The sequence below is a fragment of the Hippichthys cyanospilos genome, chromosome 1 (assembly GCF_059441005.1).
Source record: "Hippichthys cyanospilos isolate Australia breed blue-spotted pipefish chromosome 1, RoL_Hcya_1.0, whole genome shotgun sequence".
In the NCBI taxonomy this organism is placed as follows: Eukaryota; Metazoa; Chordata; class Actinopteri; order Syngnathiformes; family Syngnathidae; genus Hippichthys; species Hippichthys cyanospilos.
In genome coordinates, this window is record NC_142369.1 from 32,959,635 (window position 1) to 32,984,624 (window position 24,990).

At 37.9% G+C, this 24,990-nt stretch overlaps 1 protein-coding gene across 1 annotated transcript; it reads right to left on the bottom strand.

Moving 5' to 3' along the window:
• Window positions 1–146: 146 nt before the first annotated feature.
• On the bottom strand, window positions 147–22,115 carry adam28 (ADAM metallopeptidase domain 28). The gene is made up of 22 exons (XM_088407360.1): window positions 21,969–22,115; window positions 21,051–21,139; window positions 20,600–20,676; window positions 20,189–20,267; window positions 19,635–19,711; window positions 19,064–19,247; window positions 18,815–18,877; window positions 18,600–18,671; window positions 18,193–18,362; window positions 17,859–17,940; window positions 16,595–16,728; window positions 13,502–13,679; window positions 11,434–11,523; window positions 8,342–8,537; window positions 8,130–8,235; window positions 7,870–8,026; window positions 7,711–7,791; window positions 3,378–3,471; window positions 3,177–3,282; window positions 2,978–3,071; window positions 2,794–2,889; window positions 147–724 (listed from the first exon to the last, which is right to left on the bottom strand). Exons 1-22 carry the CDS (start codon window positions 22,024–22,026, stop codon window positions 692–694), a joined length of 2,316 nt encoding a protein of 771 aa, XP_088263486.1. The 5' UTR covers window positions 22,027–22,115; the 3' UTR covers window positions 147–691.
• Between the last annotated feature and the right edge of the window lie 2,875 nt (window positions 22,116–24,990).

The window sequence follows — 24,990 nt, forward strand, 5'->3', positions numbered from 1 at the left end:
TAGTCCCAAAAGATTTGGCGATCCAAGATGAAGTGAAGTGTATGATAAAAGGAACACAATCTCTTGTAATCTATAAATGATTGTAATCCTTTTAGCAGACAAACACACACACAACAGTAAAGCTGCAGAAAACATGACACCACAAGTTGTACTGTAGTATTTTTCTTCTTCCCTTCAGCTTCCACCATACATGCTCACATGCTAACAATATATTCCTCCTATTTTTTTTTCAGCCTAAAGTCAAAGGTTGTCTGTCTTGAGTCGCTTTTCTTGATGTTGTTGTAAGCTACATTTAATAGTGAAGAAATAATATAAAGTTATGTACATTTTAAGAAGTTACACAATCATTCGTTGTAGCATTCAGGACAACAGCCAAGAACATAATTAGATTTGAACAAACGAAAACAATGAAACTACACTTATTCAATACATTCGTTCAGTACAGTCACTGTCAATGAAAGGGGTCTGTTGGTTTAACAATATAAAAGATCAATAAAATGGCTCATTCAGAGCTCTGCGTCTTAAAAAACAAACAAACAAACAAACAAAAAAAACAATCTTTTTGAGAACCGAGGCCTCAGTGTGTGATTCGATGCAGTCCTCTGTGCATCTTGTCTGCATTCGTGTAGGGAACGTGCATAACAAGTGAGGTTGAAAGAACACTTTGCTGGAAGGACTACAGTGTCGACCATTAGACCTGAGGTGGCGGGACGGGTCTTAGCGCCTATTGAGCAAAGAAAGAAAATACTTTACTCCACATTATACATTGAACTTGTAAAATATTTATTAGGATTATTCATCTAACTGTGGCGATGACTGTGATTTATGTTGTTGATGATGATGAGTTATTTCCTAATCTCCCATTGCAAAGTATGCTCCAGTGTCATGTGAAAGATTTTTACTATACCACCAAATATGTATTTGTTGTTTCTAGCAATGCCCATTGAAAAAGTGGTACAGTGGGCCAACGTGTTACGAAATCAATCCGTCCCGTGGTTAGGTTCGTAAGACGAATTCATCGTATGACGATAGAACAAAGCTTTCATTACGCCATTTTGTAACGAGTGAGGCCGAGCGATAGCAGACCAGCATTGTAGTGACGTGTCAAATGGAGGCAGTAAGGCAACAGAACGGAAAATAAGTGCAATTACCTAAAAACGCCTGCAGATAGAGACAAAAAAACACAAATAATCAAAATATATCATGTAAAGATGAATAATATATATATATATATATATATATATATATATATATATATATATATATATATATATATATATATATATATATATATATATATATATATATATATATATATAAACACTCCAAAACCCTTGAAATTAATCATATTAACTGTAGCAGTTGACAATATAAATGCAGTTCACTTGTTTGCCTTGAGATGGTGCTGTTGTGTTGCTGATGAGTGCAGAGAGACACCTTTTTAGGACGGTTCATTTCTACGTTTTAATTTCCAATGATCCAGGAATCATTTACAAGTCGACGGGAGCAATATTTATTTTCTGGATTATTTTGAGCTTGAAAATTCACTTCAGTTTGGTTTTGGGGTCAAGCGAAGTTCTTTGTGATGTCAGTGCTAAGGTGCTAACCAAATGCTAACAACTCAAGTGTCAGACGTGACAGCCCAAAGTGGTATGTTAAATCAGTATTTTTATGTGAATATGTACAATGTTAATGTAAATTTTATGTTTGTTGGTTCCACGGTGTAAATTGTTGGTGGGAAGTGTAGATGAAACGAGTAAAGATGAAAAGTGGAAGACCACAGGAAACATACATTAAAAAAAAATGGTCTCATTTGTGGGCAAGCCGCCATATTAATAAATGATGAAAATGCATCACAAACTGTAACAAATACGGTAGACATCACAGGTTGTGATAATGTATTACATTACAGTCACGTTTGCACGAGCGCTGGGGTCTCATGTCTCAATGAACAAGGTCGCCTTTCGTATTTTGAATTTTCTCTCGTTACTCGAGACAACATTTTTCCGCCGAGGCATTTCGTAAGCGGAATTGTTCACAACCAGAGGCATTCAAAGGAAGAGTTACAGAGTAAGCAAATTAGGAGAGTGCAGAAAACCACCTCAGGCTCAATTATCCTGGTGCACGGTTGCATTTGAGCTTTATTTGTCCTTTTGCTAATAAGCAGGCTGCTCATTCACCATGCTCCCGCATAATATGTCCCAATAGGAAACAGTTCCCTCATTCTGTTTGGCAATTTGGATAGCCAGCTTACTACTTTTTCTTCTTCACATATACCTTGACCATCGCACCCGTCGTGATGACCCACACGCATTTTGAGATCTACGATTATTTGTTGTGAATAACAAAATTCATTTAAAAAAAAAGTTTTTTCTTCTGTTGCTTATGTTTGAAAACAAAATCAAAATCAAACATCATTGCTTGATGTTAGCGCCACAGGTGTCTGACGGGCTTCTTGCATTGTGGTATATATTAACCTGATTGGTCAGCGATGCACATCACTTTACCAAGTAAATTTTCGGCAATTTTGAGTGCCCTACATTTATCCTCCATGGACACTCAGAAACCCCTACAAAATGGCGGAATCCCTTAATAGTGCACTTTGTAGGGAATAGTGATCCCATGGGGACACGGGGAGAGTTCATTCATTCATTTTCTAGCACTAAGTCATGGTTACGACCATGGATGTCCTGGAGCCAATCACACCTGAATTTGGACATCAAGGTTTGATTGACATTAATGATATGTGAATACGTTTATGTATTAAGTTAAAGTATGAAAAGAAAGCGTTACCTGACGGACTCCCGCGTAGTTGTGGCCTGCAGGATTTGGTCTGTTTGCTCCAGGTGGAGGCGGAGGAGGAGCTCCTTTGGGTTTTAGCACCCCAGCCTCCAATGATCACAAATCATTTTTGATGATCAGAAATTGTGACATGGCATGACATGGTAATTTACTAAACAGTACATTGTAATGCTACCTGCGGCGCTTGTGGTGGTGCACTGGGAACCGGGGCTTTGTTAAGACGCAAAGCAGAGCTGTCCACTGCTGGCTCCTTCCTTACTTTCTGCGCACTGTTATGAAAAAAAAAGAAAAGACATTTTATCCCGTTGAATTAACAAAGCTCCGTTTACAGTGTTTAAATGCTGACCTCAATAAAACGTTTGATGGTTACTTACAGTGGCAACATGGGGCTCTGTCGTTTTTTCCATATGATGCCAACTATGGCAGCAATAATCCCGAGAGCCACTAACGAAACTATCACTGCGATGGCAACGGTAGCTCCTGCAGAGAGAGAAAAACCATCACTTTCGTATGCTTTCAATTCAGGGGCTTTAATACAGATGGATGCTGTTTTTTGAACAAATAACTGCATGTACCTTTGGAAAGCGAGCTGAACTCACTGTCCTTGGAACTGCATGAAGGAGGCAACCAGCCAGGCTCACACTGACACTCACTTCTGTGATTACACACCTGAGATGTTGGAAGGACAAGGACATTCAAAAAATACTTCCAACATTTTGTACAATGAAAGAACGGTTGACTTATGCTTATAAGTCAAATTCCTTTTTACTTTTTACATTTTCCTTTAATTCATAAGATAATATCACACAATTAGTTTTATAATAAAGAACATTTTCATAATTCTGTGACTTTTCTTTCTGTCCGATAAAAAATAGGCGAATTATGTTAATCCAATTTCTCCCTCTGTGTATTATCCTCGGTAATAATATGTGTTGGGCATTGCTTTGAAGTTAACTCGATGTGAACTATTCCGTGTTGATGGTTAAGTAGTCCAATTATTGTATTTTTTGCATTTTTCGCAGTCAAAAGAGTCATTTAACCACAGAAATAATTTGTGGATGAAATGATGTCACATTCCCCCTCTTTGACCAATTTAATTGGTTGTATTGATTTCAATTTGCTCCTCTTCTGATTTGAAATTAGGCACTCCTAAAAACCCAACTCTAATGACTGTGAAACAATCGCAAATAAACCAGACTACAATGACTGGCAATTTTTTCCCCAAGTGGAATAAAGAAACAAACAGACTAATAAGACTAAGAAAGTTGAGTAATGCTCATCAAACCTGTTTGGTATGTCGTATAGGTAAACAGGCAAATTAGCCACATGTGGGTACCATGATTGGGTATAAAAGGAGCTTCCCTGAATTGCTCAGTCGTTCATAAACAAAGATAGGGCGAATCCCCCTTTTTGTGAAAAAGTGCATAAGAAAACAGTCAAACAGTTTAAGGATAATGTTCCTCAAACTCAAAGGATTCAGACAAAATGGAGGGCTCAAAAAGCCAAAAGCAATAGTGAATGATGTTCCCGTCAATCCTTCAAACACCAATATCAATGTGTAAAGGTTTGAAGGTGGAATTGTTTCTCTTGAAATTCTTTCGTTTGATGTACAGCTTCAGCTGTTCACCAGTCCAGGGTCTCCATGTGTTATCCGATTTGTGTCATCAGTTAACAATCGTTTATTGAATGCTGTTAAAAGAAAGGTAAAATAAACTGTGGTAACATGAATCTGTCCCAGCTTTTTTGGAGTCCGCAGCACCCTCAGCTCCTATCTTGCCAACGTGCAGGCTGGCGCCGAGTGACAATCAGAGCAAAAAAAAAAAAAAAAAACAGTTCCACTAAATAGGACAAGGAGGAGGAGGACATGGGGACACGATGTGTAACTATCTTGCTCTGTGGCCACGAGCCGCATCCCTAGCTTGTAAACAAACTCAACTTTATTTCAATAGCACTTTGACAACAACCACCGCTAACAACAACCACTACATAACATGAAAGTTATAAAATTTAGAATGACTAAATACAATCTTTTTCAAATTCAAGCTCTCCCATTGCATTGCCATTTAGCAGACAGGGTGTGCTTTTCATTCCCTCTTATGCACAGTTGTGTAGAGTTGCACGGAAATGAGATAGTGGCGCGAGAATGACGTCTCTAAAGAGACGGATGTGTCTACTGGGACACTGAAAATATAATCTCACGATCTGCACCTGAACTTCTGGTTAACGGATGTCACGAGTCGCCATTTGTTTATTTTTTCAAAGAAAAGGGCAACCTCCAGTTTTTCATATAAAGGCACATTTTTTGTGTTTTTATTGCATAGCAATTAAATGGGCTGTAAAATTATATTTAAGTACTTTTCACAGTGTAATGTGCATACAAATTACGTTTGGCACATGGGCGATTTAATTTCCTATTAAATACGAGTTTTATGGAAGCGATCTTTCTAACCAGGGAATAACACGGCTCGTTAGCGCCAACCGTGAAGCTGCCATCTTGCAGCTCAAGTGGCGGGCCCGCAACATGCATCCATCCATCATCTTGACGGCTTGTCCTGACGAGGCTCGCGGCAGATCAGGATTACTCCAATAGCATTAACAACGGGGACGAAAACAGGCGTTTTACTGACATTAAATTGCAAAGCGGCGTCGATATCCCGTTCTCGCTAACACGCGTTCATTCTATCAAATTGGCCCCTCCGGAACCCAGTATTCATAACAATAATTACGTCCGAGGGTGAATTATTTACGAGTGACGCTAATTGTCTGGTTGTGTGCTCCCAAACACACGTTTTGCCCACCCCAGCATTTCTACTTTAAGAGGTTGTTGCTAATAAATGAAACGTTGCTGTTAAGTTGGCCAACTCGGTTTCAGCTTCGGAAACAAAACTAAACTAAACTAAACTAAAAGACGCGGATAAGGATAAGGTCGGCGTGTATTTTCTCCTGCGCACGCGGTGGGGGGAGTTGCGAATTGCTCCTGTCTCGCTTGTGTCATCATAAGCCAACTTCAAGCCGTTTTCATCAGCCCGGGTGGGGCCTGTGTGAAAGTGCAGAATAAGCAAGGAATGCTTAGAAATGCATCAATGAAGGCAAATAATATTTGGGGAGTGTTTAGGGCTAGAAATATAAATGGACCGTGGTTAAAAGTTCCAAAAAGTTGACGTCATGTTCCTGCCCCTTTAAGATCAAACTGTTACTGCAGGGTTTATTTCCTCAAAAGAAGGCAAACCGTTAATGTTGCAAGTTCTTGCAATACGCCTCAAAATTCTATGTGGACACATCAGCAATTGTCCATTTCAACACCGTTCATTTAAAATATCACAATGCAAAACTAAAGAGAGAATTGAGGACATGAGCAGCGCATACTATTGTTTCAAGCTGGCGTTGTGCTAATACACCGAATCTGTTTTTCTTTAATCATCTTTGATCGTGACTGTTCATCATCCTTGATCAAGTGACCAAGATACATAAACACTGCGTTCCGAGAGTCTTTTGTAAGCCTAACTGTTTGCAGGTTGTTATATCAGAGATGTTAATTCATAAATATCAGCTTTCTTTACTTTTTCCCCTAACATCACCGCCACCACCAAGAGTATTCGCAAAACTAAAGCTAAAATTACACGTCTTAAGTGGGGCAAACCGACTTGCTGATCCGGTGTCTACTTCCACCTAGAAGAATATAAATATGATCATGACAATATTTCTGATTTTGTCACCTGATATAATTTTTTTTTTTCCTTATTGGAGCTCAATTTGACTGATAATAACTATCTCCTCACAATTCATTCGGGCTCCACAGAATTTGTTGAAACCCGACACAAAAAAACATTTTAAATCACTTGGGTAAACATTGTTTTTAAACATACCGGCCCATCAAATAGTAAGTGGCAACTTTAACTAACTTTATTGTCCCTTTAAGCTGTTGATGTTTCATTCTTAATGCACTTGTTTACAACTCGCACTATAAGGTGCATCTTCCTTAAAAAAAAAATGTATATAAGGCGCACCTGATTATAAGCTACAGTAGTGGCTGGGGTTACATTATGCACCTACTAGATGGAGGTGCGTTATGCATCTAGTAGTTGAAGCTGCACTAAAGAGAATGAATTAAAAACAATCAGTTGTCAAAGTTGTCAAACTTTATTCATAGAGTATAAACTTTATTAAAAATATATAACCGTTCTCACAACTCCCTAAACAAATTAACAGCTGTTTTAATTCAATACTATATAAAGAATGGTGAAAAATACCTCTTGATTACATTAAAAGGCTGTTTTAATCAAATTGCAACCAAGAACAGTCTATATTTTTTTGTTCATTTAAAAATGGTGTTATTTTACGCTAGGTATGACGTTGAGTTTCCAAACACACAGATTAGTTTATGCAGTCAGGATCCGTGCAGGTGCAGTCAGGAAGTCGCTGTGTGTTAAGGATAGCATGAAGGCCGTGCTCATTCACATGACTTCCTCATTCAGGACTCTTTAGAAAGCAATTACTGTAAGTCTGTGTTTTTATGTGTTTTGGACATTGTTGTTGCCACATGCTGTTGACACTTGCTAGCTTATGCATCATACTCTTGCCAACGATCTAATGAGCATATGAAAAGCTCGCGACCATGCTTGTTTATGTTAGCATCAATGCACATCCCTTGTGATAACAGGACAGTTATAAATATCATTTGATATGATATCTGGCGATATATGAGGTGCGCCTAATTATAAACTTTTGAGAAAATTGAAGGCTTTTAGGTGCACCTTATAGTGCTGAAAATACGGTATACAATAAATGAATGTGGCATCGCCATTCTAACCTGGCACTACCGTATCTCTATGATGTGGTTGATACTAAAAAAAAAAAAAAAAAAGTGCCGGCATTTATGTACAATACAGTAGTAGTCAAAGTACTTACTGCATGGCCGGGACATTTTGCTGAGCAGTTAGTGTTTCTGTAAGCAGTTGCAAGTCTCACACATTCGTTCTCACTGCACACCTGGAAAAACAAGCCTCTTAATTATTACACCGCGCCAGTCCGAAAATTGAATTTAGAAAAGCTGAAGCAGCACTTTACCTTTCCGTCCCCGCATTTGGTCCCAGCGTCCACCTGGCCATAGTCTTTTGTGTATTCTGAAAAGAAAGCTGCTTTGCAGTCACCAACACTCACCATGCGGCCGTAGTTCGGATTGTTGTTTCCATTGTGACAGAAGAGCTTCCCGCAAAACACATCCCTGCAATGAGCACAATTGCTTTACTTGTGTAACTGCAAGTAGAAAACGTACAGTATGCATGACACAAACGAGGTCGCTACATTGAGCAAACTGTGCGACTCACTCTTGCTGGCAAGGGATGTAGCGATCATTTGAGGGACGTTTGCAAAAGGCATAGTAAGTTCCCCTGGAGTTCTGGTTGTAGCAGTACGGACGGGCCTCAATCGCACCTGAAGACACATGGCGTTGACATTTTAGAACTGCTGTTCCAAATGTTTAGGAACTGAACATTACGTTCATAATGCATTTAATAACTGCAGAAGCGTTAATACTTACTTGGGCCGTATAATTTGATGCACTGATCGGATCTTTTTGGACACTGGCCATTAAAACAATAACCGGAATCGTCATCGCATGGGATACCGTTTACGCTAAAAACATCCTCAGGACAGGTGGCATGCTCTCCATCACAGTATTCTGCTAGATCACACTCATCCTGCTTGCTACGACACTCCCAGCTTCGAGGAAGTATCTGCAAAGAGAACGGAAGAGAATGCTCTTTTGTTAGGCCGTTTCATATTCATTTCATTGTTGGCTATGGTCCACTTTTATTGTGGCAATGGAGAGCAGTGGCCAACCAGATTCAGCAGGTGACCTACAGAATTGGATTATGGAAAAGTATGGTTATATTTAGGCTTTACACAATCAGAATTTTCGAGCCGATAAATGATCGCCAGCGGACCTTAAGAAGAGATTACTGATTCCATCAAAATATAGGCCAGTCCATCTAATCTTTTTTAAAAACGTTATTAGTTTTATTTGCAAATCATTATTATTGCCTGTACAGTCAACCTCTGCTTTTTGTCCTGGATAGAGTCCGGCCCTGCCAACGAATTGACAAAACTGCATAAACAGACGTTTTTTTTCCCCTACTCTTTTATTGCCTACTTTATTATTTGCTTGATTGTGGAATGTAGTCTGCCCGGGGAAGTAAACAGAATAAGAATGTCATTGTGTAGCATTACTGTGCATATGACAATAAAACCCTTGTATCTTGAAATGGATTGGGGAAAAAATAACAATTAAATTCTAAAAATTTAGTCAAAAACAAAGAGAAACGAAGATTCAATGCACAGAAAAGGTGGCGCCACGCCCAAAATCCTGCACAGTGCAGGAAAGCTGCTAAATCCATATTTTGCACTATATGATATTTAGCACTATCATCCTCATACGTATACAGTTTCTTCCACTCCATCTACTCCATAATATGCTCAGAATGTGAGTCTATTAGTTTATTATTCCTCGTTTATTCATTATTACTGCTCTTATTGCTCCATTACTATTTTTTTTTCTTTTTTATTGCCTACTGTATTTTTTGCTCAAATGTGGAATGTAGTTTGCTCGGTAAAGTGAACAGAATAAGAACTACTGTGCATATGACAATAAAACTCTTGAATCTTGAAAATTAAATATTTGAAAATTATTGAAAGCAATTCAAAAAACAAAACATACAACTGTATATACTGAGGCCGCTTGGATTATTGATGATGGCAGCACAGAACATCTCTGTAGAAAACAAAATTTTGTTTGCTGTACTGTTTTATTTTGAGTATTTGATAGATGACATCAGTGATTAATTGATAAATCATGAGATTACAACAGATGACCGATTTTTCATTAAATAAATACTGCTGAGCTGATTCAACTGCTCGGATCTGTGTTCGAGCTAGTCATAATATTTAGTCCATTAAGTCATATTTTCAGGATTGTGGCGCATAGGAAGTATTCTAGTCTAATGTTGGAAAAACAGATTCAGACTTTGAGTTGACCCATATTAATATGACTGCTTTTCCAAGTACATGTTAAGGAAATAAGTCCTGGAACACAGCAAATACAATTACTTAAGAATGTTTTTTTTTTTTTAAACCATCGATTTGTTTTGGCTTATGACTGACGTCAGTGTGCAGGTGTTACCCTGCCTCTTTCTCTTCACTCTAATGAGGACAAGCTGTGTCAAGAAACAAAATGGAGGGATGGACAGGATTTTTGTGACTCACATTGTCTTTTATACGACACCCGCAATGAAAACAATATTTTCTTTGGATGTGCCCCAACATCTGTTTTAACAGCAACGCAATCTACACTTTTTAAATTGCAGTATGAGTAACAGGAAGGACACTATTCATCTATACATACGGTTGATATTTCACTAGATGCTAATACCAAAAACATAATATTTAAAATCGTAAAGTCACGTGCTAAAAGTAATATTTTTTCCCAATGCATGGGAATATAATATATACATTATATACAGTATACACATATACATATATATTTCATTTTTTTCCAAATGAAACTTAGAAACCATCTTATAAAAGGTCTTATTCAGTTTATGATAATGCTACCACTTTATGTGAAGACACCGATCATGTAAATGATTTTTCACAATATTCAAGGACAGCTGTTGTAAAACATGTAAATCAAGTGTAATATGTAATGTTCATTTATACATGTATAATTGTTTGTAAAATTAATAGAAAATCACCAATGTTCTATTGTAAGCTGTCTGCAGAACAGGCCAGCAAGCTACTCATGTGATCTAAGGGGGCTACCTGGTGCCCGCGGGCACCACGTTCGTGACCCCTGTACTAATATATGCATCTGTGTGTGTATGTGTATATACATACAGTTTATATTTATATAGAAATATGATTGCATACATGGATTATAGTGAGCTTATCCATATTAACGCTGACATCTAATAATAGGAGCGTGACTTGTTTTGCCTTTGTGATATGAAACACTACATAGATTAACAACATATGAGCAAAAAGAATACAAGGAGTCAGACTAGATACGTTTTATACTTCTTCCTACTTCTTTTTGAACATATAAGTCTCACTGAACTGCAATATGTTCTTAAAGTTTCTTTTACTTGCTTCTTTTTTTGTTCTCAAATTTCTTCATGTGTTTATGTTAAATAAAATAATAAATACAAAAATAATGTGGCTGCAACAGCACACCTTATGGATTATAAAACGTTTTAATAAATTTGTTAAAATAAAATATAATGATAACAATAGTAATGACAATAATAATAATAATATATTAAAATACCTGTTTATCGGTAATGCCCCAAGGAAAATATGTTAGTATGTGCCATAATTCAACAACAAGTTTGCATCTAATTTACAATTCAGTTTCTAATCTAAAGTCAGTCATGGTTCATATACAGTATCTCAGTTACTACAGTACAGTGTACACTCCCCAAAAGAAGTCTATTAGCATGTAAAACATAAATCTGACACCTGGACATATGACTGATGGAGTTCTATACTGTTTTTATTGTAGCCCACTAGATGGCTGCACCGCATCATATATATTTGATCTACATTATTCTACAATATATACTGTACATTGTTGCTCACCTTGCACTTGTCACAGCATTCCCCTGCGGCACACTGGGAGCCCTCACTTAGGGTGCAAGTGGTTGCATTACAACATGGGTTTGTACACTCCTGTGAAAAGACGCCGCAGTCATTTTTGGACCACAGATACTATTCAATCATGATAAGTAGACACAACAAAAAATGCAAAATCATGGAATCTTGCTTTTCTACCCTTATCTCATAGAAATCTGCAGGCTTATCAGACAAGGTACAATAAACACATCCGAACATGTTCACAGCTTGCAATAAATTTTACTGGAATGTGCAGACACATCCATTTTTTTTCAAGCATCATGCACCAACATTATTTTGTAGAAACAAACCATTTAAAAAGAGATCCAAGAGGCAACAAATCAACCTGCATTTTGATACAAACCTTTATGGCTGAAGACTCTAATTAAATCATTCCTTCCAGTATTAACCCCTGGAAATGCATATTTCTCTATACCTTTTCCACATTCTTTAACCACCCTCTCCCTGAGGCATGTTGAAAATGTACATTCTTTCATGTAGTTTGTAGACCGATAAAAACTCTAACAGAAGCTGCTGTTTTTTAAGCTTTTTTTTAAATGATTTGATAACAAAGCTTTAATCAAAAGCCAGACAATCCAAAACGGTGTCATCAAATGGAATGCATAAAAAGTGATGTTTACTAAACAAATGGAAATAGATTTCATTTGGCCATGCATATCATGGCAAACAGTATTATAGAACTTTCAGTGTCACTTCATTTCACCACAATGGGCATCAAAAACACCTCTCATGACGGTAACAACAGTATTAAACCATGCCATTTGGAAAAGTGTTTGTACATGGCAGACCCGATGATGCCTTCAGATTAAAACACAAACACAACACTCAGACAAGAAAAGCAGTGTGCTCCACCATAGGAAAACAAAATCCCTGAAGGAGATTTCAACACACCAACGCTGTTACAAAATTCCCCACTGTGACGCTGTTCACAGATGTTGTTTAGGTATTCTCGAGATGGGACACAGATCTACAAATCTAATGGTGGATTTGGTTACACACACACACACACACACACACACACACACACACACACACACACACACACACATATATATATATATATATATATATATATATATATATATATGTGTGTGTGTGTGTATTTGGGGATGACGAACATTTTTGAAACCGAGTGCTACTTCTTTGGTACTGAGTAATACAAAGGGCTACCAGTTTACGTGAAGACCCTGATCATGTTATTGATTTCTCACAAAAATTAAGAAACAGCTGTAGAAAATATGTGAATCCAGTGTAATATGTAATGTATATGTCTTGTATGCATAACCGTAAAATTCCTAGAAAATTACAATGTTCTATCACTTGTAAACTATTTGCAGACCAGGCCTGCGGGCTACTCATGTTGGTGACCTTTGATTTATTTGTGTGTGTGTGTGTGTGTATATATATATATATATATATATATATATATATATATATATATATATATATATATATATATATATATATATATATATATATATATATATATATATATATATATATAAATTGTAGTCTAATTCTACCTCAAAATGCCATTTAAACTCATATACTATATAATACATGGAGGTAGCACAAGATTTGATGAGGTTACAGCATTTTGAATGTTGCCAAGTTGAAATCGCTAGTTTTGAGAAAAATGCATTGAAAGTTTTGTCTTTGAATGGTGCACATCTTCAACTAATCCCTTATTTTCATACACACTGATCACAATTTTACCCTTTGGGCTGCTGGCAAATGAAAGTTGAGACCTTAAGGAGGTTGTTTTTGTCAAAACATCTCTGTTGAAAAGTCATATTTTCGTCAATAGCTCAAAACTAATCGAAATGGAAATATATCCGCTCAGAAATAGGTATTGATCAAAAATTGAGCATCTGTATGTGTATGGAGTGTAAATTGAAACTAAATGAGGTCCTTAACAAAAATAATCTATGAAAATAAGAGACAAGCGAAGTCGTTTCTGATGGAGAGCAAATGAATTTTGTCACCTTGATTCAAATCCAGTTTGTGCATTTACCTTTTCTGTACCACAGTCACACTGCTCTCCTTTCTCCACAAAACCGTTTCCACAGACAGAGGGCACGGCCAGACTCCTATAATCTGGCTTGTCCAACATACAGCTTGGGCTGCGGCCGCTCAAGTATCTCTCATAGTCTCTGCTGCTGCAGCTACTGAAAGCACGAGGGGTGTCCCAGCTGGTGGAGCAGAGAGAAAATCCCGCATTAATCAGATGCCCATTTGTGTCAATGCATTGCTCTCTTCCATCAAACAAAGCATGAGTGATTATGACATTGGAAATGATGCAACCAATCAAGTATATCCCTGGAGAACAAACAAACCAACTAGATTTTTCAAGAGAAATCATGTCATTGATTGAAATGATATAGCAGTAGAAAACGGATGGATGTTTGAGCGACACTTTCATGACTTTGTCAACAGAATTTAGAGGCACAGCCAGGCAATGTCTCTGCTATTTTTACTTTGTTTATTTGTACAGGATATTGCACCTCTATGAAACAGCAGATAGTTACGTGGTTGACATTTAAAGGTAAGAAAAGGGGCTTTATTATATGCTAATTTCCATCCAAAACAAAATCATAAAATTTACATTGAATAAAAAAGCCCTTGGCAATAAATACAGATTTTGGACATAAAAACATGTTTAGCATACACATATTTGAGTTGTTAAGAGCTTTTTTTTTCATAGTTTGCATTGCAGTGCAAGGTGCAGTCTATGTGCATGGGAGGAGTTTTCCTTTTTGGGGTATTTTACATGACTGGCGCCAGTGTCTGGGTGCATTACACAAGTAATGTAATTTCTGTAATGCATTAATTTTTGCTATAATGCAGTAGTGTAATATATTACACACACAAAAAAATAGTAATATTGTACACAAATGAGAGTAACGCAATGCATCACAATGCATTTTTAGCCTGAAAGTAGAGTTTTTTTCCCCTAAATGCGCCCAAAACATCTTGAGCTCGGAGGGGAAAAAATCCAGGGCAAAATGTTTACTTGCTGTTGTTAGTATCTACTACAGAAAAGATGAATATGACAGCTGCAGATGACACGTTGACCCATTATGGACACTATGTACACAAGATGGACATACGCCCATTACTTTCACTTATTCAGAGATAAAGACAAGAAGAATGTAATCGTTAGGTGCGCTTTTGTGCGTGACACCTAAAGAGCTGTGTACTTCGCGAAATAGGACCACTAATATGACAAACCATTTCGAGCAGTGCCACAATAACGTGAAGTTAGTGTAAACAAAACACATAGAGAATTGTGCTCTCTGGCTGAGGGATGCCATTTCGACCTCAAGAAGTTACAGTATGAGTTTTGTATCGGAGTATGTTATATGTAGAAGATATGCTGCAGCCTCCCCGCAGTGGATTCACCAGCATTTCGACACCTTGTCAGCAAGATCCCTGTCCCAACTTGCAATAATGACAAGGTAAACCTACTGTTAAGAAGTTTCTGATTATACTTAACGATTTCGTGTTTATATTGTTTTGTTATTACTATTTACGTCTGGACATGTTTCTCCTGTGGTCATGTGATCTTCGTAGCAACCGCCTAGCAACCAATCACAAGTTGTGTTTCATTCCTCCAGTACCAATCAGGACTCTGTTTACACTATCATAGGTTGTTTTGCTCTTTCACCGGTCAGTCGGCAGGTATCGTTGTAACGGACAGTCATTTTTTCTGCTTTCAATCATTCTGTGGATTATCTCATTCCTTTCATTATTATTCCGTGCGTCCATGAGAATAGACCACGCACAACAATCACACATAGAAGACACAATCACACCCACAATCAAACACACAAACACATACACACCCTCACACACACCAACCCAGATAAATAAATAGAACATTATATACAAATAAAGAGTGGCATGAGAGTGTGCATCATCTTTATGTTCTGGCCGGACAACCTGATAAGATTGAGGATCCTCTGAATCAGTCAAATACAGTCCTTTCAAGGAGGTCACAAGTTTGGGCGCTATTCCGACACCTCCATTACACCTACGCAACTTTTTACTGTACTGTACAATTGCTATAAATAATAGTCTATAAGTAGTTCTGGTCAATGTGTCTCAAGATGAAGCATTAAAAAAAAAACTCATGTTATACAGTGTGTTAAACAATAAAAACGATGTGGGCTAGCTGCTAACGTTAGCACCACAAAAGCCGTCTGTTTTCGAACCATCTGTCCCTTAACCTAGCCAAGTGAACTTGAATTTGAATATTAACCTTGAAATTGTGCAGTTTTTCCCTACTATAAACAATGAATCACTTTGCTGTGAAGCTAAGTAACAAAGGGATTAAAAGACAAAAACGATTTTGCATCTCGTCTTAAAAGGTTTACAATACAATACAGATTAAATGATTTGTACTGGTTTTAGGCTTAAGTCAACCTTTCAGATGTTAATTTGCGCAGTGAGATACATTTAGACTGGCAAATCCATATTTCCAGTTATGGTGATGAGAATAATATAAAGAGTCATACAAAAGTAATGCAATGATAGTGTAATGCATTAATATTATGCAGTAATATTGTAATGTAACTAATGACTTTGAAATGGCAGTAATAAGTAAAAAAAATAATGCTTTACGTTTTTAAGTAACTTGCCCAACACTCACTAATGCATATACAGAGTAGAATAGGGTATTTTGCATCACTGTAGGATCTAATGGTTAAATGTAGATATAAGATGATAATGGTAGTACTTTGTGCATTTGATTATTTTAAGTCATGGATGAAATACGATCCATGGCTGCCTGTGTAGGAAAATGGGCCCTATTGTTTTTGTCCAGACGCAATCAATTCACGGTAGATCCCACCATCTCCTGCAGTGCCTGACCTGGTGGTCAGCTATATACAGGTGATGTACAGTACTCCTCATCAAACTGTGACCTACAAAATTTGCTGCAGTTGCTCATACAAAGGTGAGAATCAGAACCTCAGCAATCAGACGTCCCAAATAATGTTTCCCTCTGAGTTGTGACTTTCTTGCGGCAAGTGATAGAGGAAGTGTAATTTGATGTTTCAATAATTGCACGCATTGCGAATGCAGCCTCGTTTCAGAGATACCTTACCTGAGGGCCGCAGCCATGATGCAGCTATCACCAGCGCAGATACAAGCACTGGAGTCATCATGATTCATGCCAAGATTATGGCCCATCTCATGGGCCAATGTGGCTCCCACAGCAATTGCCCGATTATTGTGGTCCTGTGAAAGATATGTGTCAATTTCCTACAATCTCAAATTCAGTAAGAGCTTCCTCATTCTGCCTTCTCCTTTATTCAAACCACTGTGACTATTTTATGTGTGCGCGTAGGTTTTAATGGAATGTTTTGTAATTCATGAGAATCCACTTCCTGAAACAATATTTTTCTGCAAAAACAAGTTCAAGTTAAGTGTATTTTAACCATGAACCATGATTTATCTATTTTTTTTTTTTGGGGGGGGGGGGTATTTTAATAGTTTAGCCATCTTTTCTTAGCTTTACCCCTTGTGCAGAACTGTATTTTGAGCATTCTTGGGTCATTTTCTTCCACATCATTCTTGCAATATGTTAGTGAATCCGATGGCCCACTCCTGGTAGTGTGATAACTAAGTAGTCATTAAAAGTTGACATTTTGTCACTATCTGGGTAAAATTTCAGCTCCCGAGGGCTTTCAAATCAATGCTTTCCCTTTGATGTGAAATGCCTTTAATGCTAAAGATCAAAGGATTGGACAAAATTCTGCACAGGGGTTGAATATCATTTGAAAGTTGTTTTGTTTTTTTAACAAAATTCTCGTAAGCAGCACATCTGCATTGATAGTGTCCAGCTGCATTGATAGCATCGAGCTGTCATTTTTATTTTTAAGCCAATGTTTTAATTTTGCCATTAGTCTTCAAACCCATAATTATAAATTAAAAACAAAAGCTTATTTATGGTCAGAAAATTAATTCTCAGGAGTCCTTTTTATGCCATTGGTGCACTATTATTTAAGCTATTATTTATAACTGAAACTAGTCAAGAATTGTTTCATCTGAAAAGAGTTCGCTTCAGCCATTCTTGACACGAATGTGTTCCTCAATATATTGAAAAATTTTGCTTTTTAATGAATAGGGCTAATATTTGAAGGGTTTTGTGTTCACATTACTAAATTGCAGAATTCATGTCTACTCAATTAAGTTATTTCTTTCTTTTTTAGATCCCATTCTACACATAATCCTCACTGGTATCTTTTGGTGAGGTCAATCAAAGGTTGCCATTACTATTTTAAAGGCACACATTCCTGCCAAATATTTAAATTCGAGCACATCCACCCACATTTAACGTACTTGTACGTAGTTGTATAATAACTTACCTGCACTACTCCAACAGAATGACCTGAACAAAGAGTCCCAATATAAGCCAGTCCCACCGTTGCTCCCTCAAAGTCAATCCCACTGGAAGGCAAACGTCATTAGAATACATTAGAACGTATGTCTTCCAAAGCAACTAGTATGTCATCTACTAACGATCCTTAAAAATGGAATGGATTAAAATTCAACAGAACTGGAAGTCCCTTGTATGTTCTGTTCTGTTTTTGCTCAATAAAGACAGATTTACTGATAGTTGTCAGATGTTCCATTTTGAAAACTACAATTGAGTGTGATTCTAAACAGGGTCTATAGGACATTTCTGGTTTTCATTCACACCTGATAAGATGCGCATTGTCATGCTTTTTTCTCTTGACAAGTACGGAATTCCTCCATGTCATGAAAGCATTGAGATTAGCTCCAGCCGGAGGAGTGATGGAGATTAAGTCACCATTGGACCAGATCTCCAGTCCAACAAGAGCAATGAAGGTCCTCATGGGTTTATATACCTGCACACAGCACCAAAATGAGGTCATCAAAATCGTAAAATTCATCATAAGATATGATCGGATAAGATATGACAGATAAGATAACGTTTTCATCCTACAATGGGGACATTTGCAAAAAAAATGTATATCCAGAAGATCTCTGTTGCAAAACAAGGCAATAAACTGTCGTAGATTGTGATCAAAACCTCAGAGGCCGATGCAATATAAAGGTCATTGTTTGATTTAACGTGATCTCACCATGTTGACAAAGTTGACGACTTCAAATATCCTTTGTCTCAGCGCCGATTGATCCCGCTTCATCTTCACATACTGAAATCATGTTACCATTTTAGACCAGGCTCACATCTCATCCGTCATAACGGGAACATATGTAAATCCAAACATAGGATATATGTATGTATGTAAATATATTCACTGTACAATATTCATGGTGAAATTCGTTGTAGATCTACCTCAAGGTTATCAGCAACAAGGTAGAGCTCAATGTATTTCTGTTGCTGGACAATTGATATACCCTGAAATACAAAAACAACAAAAACATAGCGTTCACGTACTCTTACAGAATTTGATGGAGATTGCGATTGATCTGCCTCTAAAAACGAAATTTCTTTGGTAGCAAGCTAAGATATCAAATTCAATGAGGTAGGGTTGGGCAATGATACTTGTCTTGTGACTATCACATTCTGTCATGCTTGACAAACCGCTGATCTGGAGCGGCTGCGGCTTGTTGGGGGCTCAAAATCTGTGCTCCATGTCGTGTTGGTGACGCCGCACACGCCGGGTGTGTAGTCCTCCTCGTTGAATGTCATTACAGCGTGATCCCCCTCATCATCACCGGCGAGGGGCTCGATCAAGTACCTCTGGGCTGACGTCCTGAAATAACCTCTAAAACAAAAAATGGATAGATAAAATTGAATTTACATTTGTTTATGCTTGTTTATGCTCCTATAACTTGTTGTGAAACCATTTGGGAAGAAACCCCTTTCTATTCCAGCATTACAGTATCTCCTGACCAGAGTGCACAAACTAAGATGTCCAATTTGCATAGTTGTGTGGAAGACATTAAATACCCCATTAAAGACTTTTGGGAAAGGGAAGGTATGCCAAGCCTGGACAAATGTTACACCCTTCTAAATCTTGTTCAAATTCGATGTCAAATGTGTGAAAACTGTGATAGATACAAAGGGGTGACAACTCCTCGTTTGTCGCATTTCACGGCACCTGTGTGTGTGATTGTTGGTCATTAAGATGAGCGGAAATTGCAGGGCTTACCGAAGTCCATCACAAGTGCTGATGCTAACCGTTGAGTCACTTTGGTTGACAATCTTCCCATGATAGTAGCAGTGATCCTGGTAAGAGAAGTGACCATGTATTAGTTTGTGACACAGGCGTCAAACTCAAGGCCCGGGGGCCAAATCCGGCCTGCCGCGTCATTTCATGTGGCCCGCTAAATTTAAAATTATGACTTCAAGTTTCTGGCTAAAATACCAAATTTGCAAGTTGTCTTCAACCTTTATACATTTTTGGGGGAAACAACAAGCATTTTTTGTTTACCAGTTAAAAAAAAGAACTACATGATTTAAAAAAAAAAGGAAAGAAATGCTTTTCGTGTGCTCCCGATTGAAGCCTCACAATTCCTCTCACTACAAAATGTAATTTCAACAGCAGCCAGAAGCGGCGCCAAAAACAAGAATCAAGCCAAACAACACAAACATGAATGAGCTGTTGAACTAAATCAGTTCCAAAACTTCATTATTTCAGCTGCGGCCCATGCGGCCACGGTACCGGGCTGCAGACCAGTGGTCTATACATCTGAAAATACTTACAATATCATCTGGAGAAGTAGTCACTTGTGTCCCATCTTCTTTATAAACAGTCTCTGTGTAGTCTTGAGAGAGTAATTCACTGGTGATAAAAAAAAACAAAACAAAACAAAAAACAAATATATTATGTTATCAGTCATATATAACAAGCTGTGCTGTTTGGTGCTATGTCATTGCAGTAACATGAGTAATATGGTTAAAAAAAATAAGGAGATCTGCGTTGACCCAAAGCTTTCATTTCATAGACTACATAAATAGGATGTGAAACACCTCACACATGTGAGAACAGACTAACAATCAGGAAGTTTTGAAGACCGCAGACAACCTTATCAAATTCTTTCTTTGGTGGTAACATTCAACCGAAACCATGAAATAAATGCCATTAGTCACCATTGTTGTTCAGAAGAGTCTTACTTGTTTTTTTCTAAATGCATTTCAATGTCTCGTCCTCCTACCATCATGGCATACTTTATGGTCTCTGGCCTGAGATTCTGCAGAGGGAAAAACAAAAAAGTCTTATAAATACAACCACATCTTTTGTCGGGGCCTTGAATCGATCCCAACACAACTGTTCCGGTTGTCATGGAAGACATTTTGGCTCTCATCCAACCCTACATACAACAAGACATGGAACAAAACAGTGTTGAATCGATCCAGAGACCAGGGAGATAAATGATCTGGATAAAGGTGAATATTTACCTGCACAACGACCACTTATGTCCACTCTATAATTTTTTTTAGTTCTGATTGTATTTGAATAGATCAACTAAAATGTAATCTACCGGTAATTTATATTGTCATTGTAACTTGAAATGACACATTTAATAAGAGTCAAATATTTTGCATCGCACTTGTGCTAACATACCCCAGTGTCTCTTCTTCTGACAGAGTGAAGTCTGACAGGTCGGACAACCTCAAAGTCCTTTCCCCCCTCAAAGTCAGGAACATGGCTGTCTGTTAAGGTAGAAAACGTATTTTTGTTTTAGCAATAATGGGAAAAAAATGATTGGCTTTCCTTATCCTCAAAATTTACAGTAACAAATAAATTATCTGACATCTTCACCCAGGTACAATAAAACGCGTTCATTCGGAGCTTAAATCACTTCTTCTGTTCTCGTCACATGCAACTATACCGCTGTTCATCCTGCTCCCCTGTACTGCAGGGTCCATATAACATATACAAACATATATTGTTAAAATAAATTAAGTAAATAAAGAGGAAGACATATTTATCATTATCATTGAACAATAAATGTCCCCTTGAGAAAATAAAATAATACAGCGGATCTCCACTTTTCATAGGGGATAGGGACCTCAATAACAGAAATCCCAGTTCTTAACTGATTGCAACACTAGTTGAAATCAGTGGCCGCCCGCTCCCTTACTGTCAGGTCCTTATTGTAACTATTTCAGTCCCCCCATTAATCAAAAAAAACAAACAAAAAAAAAACTGGTAGGTACACATAAAAAAATTTTGGAAACAAAAATAACCATTAAAAAAAATGCTTCTTTTTAAAAACGTTTCAAACTTTTTAAAGTCACACATATCATTGAATTTAAATGCCCCAACCCCTCCCTCGCACACACACACGCACACACACACACACACACACACACACACACACATACACACACACACACACACACACACACACATGCAAGCAACTCCATGATGCTCAGTGCTTTCAGATGTCCAAAAAGAGCTTTACATAAGCAGAAGGATATCGGCTTTAGTTATTAATTAGCCCATGTACAATAGGGATAACAGTATACGTTGACTTACCCAATAGCTTGATTGAGGCATTTAGGATAAGGACCCAGAAGAGAAGTTTACGCGTCATTGTAGTAAGCGGTGACAGAGCAGATAGTCACACAGATCAAGTTTTATTCTCTCCACCTGCATGCTGTGCTGCCCTGTGCTCCTGTGAGGCCACACCTTCATCCGCTGTCTGGGACCTGTCACCGCTTACTTCCTTGTTGACATCAAATGCTCCCATTGCTCACAACTGGCCTGAGCACGCCTCTGCCATGGTTTAGGAATGCAGGAAGAGCATTGCTCTTTGTAATATGACCTACATATGTGACATTAAATTGAAAAAGATTAGTGAGTTTTTTTTTTTTTAAACTTCTACACTGTGGAACACATTTTTTGTTTGTTCTGACAGCTGTTTCAAACATTTTTGTGCAAATCCAAAACTGATCTCACAAAATGAAATAAATGTATTTGTATGAATAAAAAACTTAGATCAGGGGTGTCCAAACGCTGTCCTCGGGGGCCTCTACCCTGCATGTTTTTGAAGTGTCTGTCGTCCAACACACCTGATACAAAATGATCAGCAAGCTCAGCAGAAGCCTGATGGCGATCCTGATCATTTGAATTTCTTAGAGGACGGAAATATCAAAAACGTGCATGATAGTAGCTCGGTTTTGAAAATTAGCAGGTGTGCTAACGTCGGCCCTAGGGTGCATTTGTGGGTTTGCTTCCGACCTTCCTGTGTGGAGTTTATATGTTCTCCCCATGCCTGCGTGGGTTTTCCCCAGGTACTCTGTTTTCCTCCCAAACTAAAAATAAAACAAACATGCATGATGGTAAATTGGACAGTCTACAGTAGATTACCCAGTGTGTTTGTAAGAATGAATGTTTGTTCATCTTTGTGTGCCCTGCAATAGGCTGGCAAGCAGTTCAGGATGCACCCCGCCTTGAAGACAGCTGGGATAGGCTCCTGCACACCCACGACTCTTGTGAAGGCAAAGTGGCTGAAATATTGAGTTGGTAGATGGTTTGAAAACTAAAACAAAATAGAATTTTCAACGGTAAGCTCATGCTTACGAGGTTAAGAGAACAATCCAGCACTTATCATCTTTATTCCTACTATGCTAGTGTTTTTTTGGTTTTTTGTTTTTGCAGATATTGATAACACTGACTATTAAGGGCTTGTCGCTGTGCTCTGTCTCGATTGGGACTGTACAAAGAAGTTGCCATGAAGCTTTAAATCCAAATAGTCCAATCAGTCCATAATCAGCTCTTCTTACTACAGCTAATCAGTGAATTTTTTCTAGATGGGAAAGCTGTGGAGAAGAAAACTTGACATGCTGGAAAAATTGTGGAATCACCATGTTAATTTTTGTTTTAATCAGCATATAAATCCAACTCAATGTATATGTGCATTTTCTTCATCTTGTTCCCCAGTGTTATTAAAGTTCCCTACCTTGTTGCTGGGATAGAATATGAGCCACTTCTCTTTCTTGGAACAAAACTTAATAACCAGGAGACTGCTCAATTCTGCATCGTCGCTGGGTAAATCAGCATCAGTCACAGTGCCATAGAGTAATTTCCATTGATAACATCTGGACGTCATTGATTTCACAAGTTTCATTACATAAAGTCCATTTGAGAGAGCTCTGAATTCATACTCCTTCCGTCTGCACTGTTCTGCACCCACTACAAGCATGCTTGCAGTCTTTGTAGAAAAAAAGGCAACACAAGACAATAAGGCCAATGTGTCTTGGATGAATTAATGTTAGTGGAGCAAGTTGCTGGCACAGATTGCTGCCTTTATATTTATCCAGTTGGTTCCCACTAATGATTCTAACTTAAGATCAGATTTGTATTACTGTGTTCTGATTGTTTTTCTGTACGAATGCCAGACAGACAGAGGGAATTAAACAGTGCCGTTATTTGCACTAAAAATATTTGGCTCTGTAACCCCCCCCTTCAAAAATAAAAAAGAAAAAACACCCAAAACTTCAAAGTTCCAAAGGAGGAGACGCTCCAGTTTCATGACATCTAAGGGTGGTTTTATTGGTTGTTTTTCAGCTTCATGTATATTTACACGATCATAAAACACAGAGATTTATTGACATTCATCCGTTCACTGATGTTGAGAACATGAGCTAATGAAACAAAGACACTGTTGTTCTTGGAAAGAGCGTTGTGCGCAAATAAAACGTCACAATCTTGCAGAATTGTTGCTGCTGGTTTGTGGTCTACTCACTCAGAGTTCCTGGTAACAAAAGTGAGGTCCATGCATTGTGCGCATCCCACAGTAGTACGCTTTACCCAGAGAAATAATCAATTCACCACATTCTTCAGAATTGTAAATGGTTATTAAATGAAGTGCTGAAGCACAAAAACAGGAACCTTAAATGTCCTATTCTGACACTCTTCCACAGAGTCATTGCACCCATACTCACTTTCAGTGTTTGGAGTAATGAATTACAAAGTAATTTAATTACTGTAATGTATTTTTGCTGTAACGCAGTCATGTAAGGCATTACACACAAAAAAAAAATAGCGATATTTCAATGGGAACAAATGTCAGTTATACGATTACAATGTATTTTATTACTGCGGTTTCAAAAGTAATTTAACCGCATATTCGGTTTCAAATTGGTGTATAAGCATGCCGAGTCGCTAGGCAGCAGCAATGTCGCAAATTCTGTCCAATAAGAAAGAATTTTCGCCTCCGACACCTCCAATCAGAAATAACTTTGCCTCTGATGTCACCGGTATGCGCGTCTTCGGTGGGAAAAAAAAAAGAGGAGCGCGATGACGCAAATCCCCGTTCAAGATTGGTCACCCGCAAACGCGAAACCAGAGGCTTTGGCAAATCTCTTTGGCCGGAAGTTTTGAAACATTCGGCTTTGATGGGAAAAAAGCCGGCCACTTATAGCAAATAGGGCTAAACGGAGACATTTACTGCCCGTTTGCAAAACCCCCCGGCTAGTTATAGAAAGGGCCTCATAATATTAATTAAAGCAGTTGATCACGTGTATGCAGTTCATTTGGTTGCCTCAAGATAGCG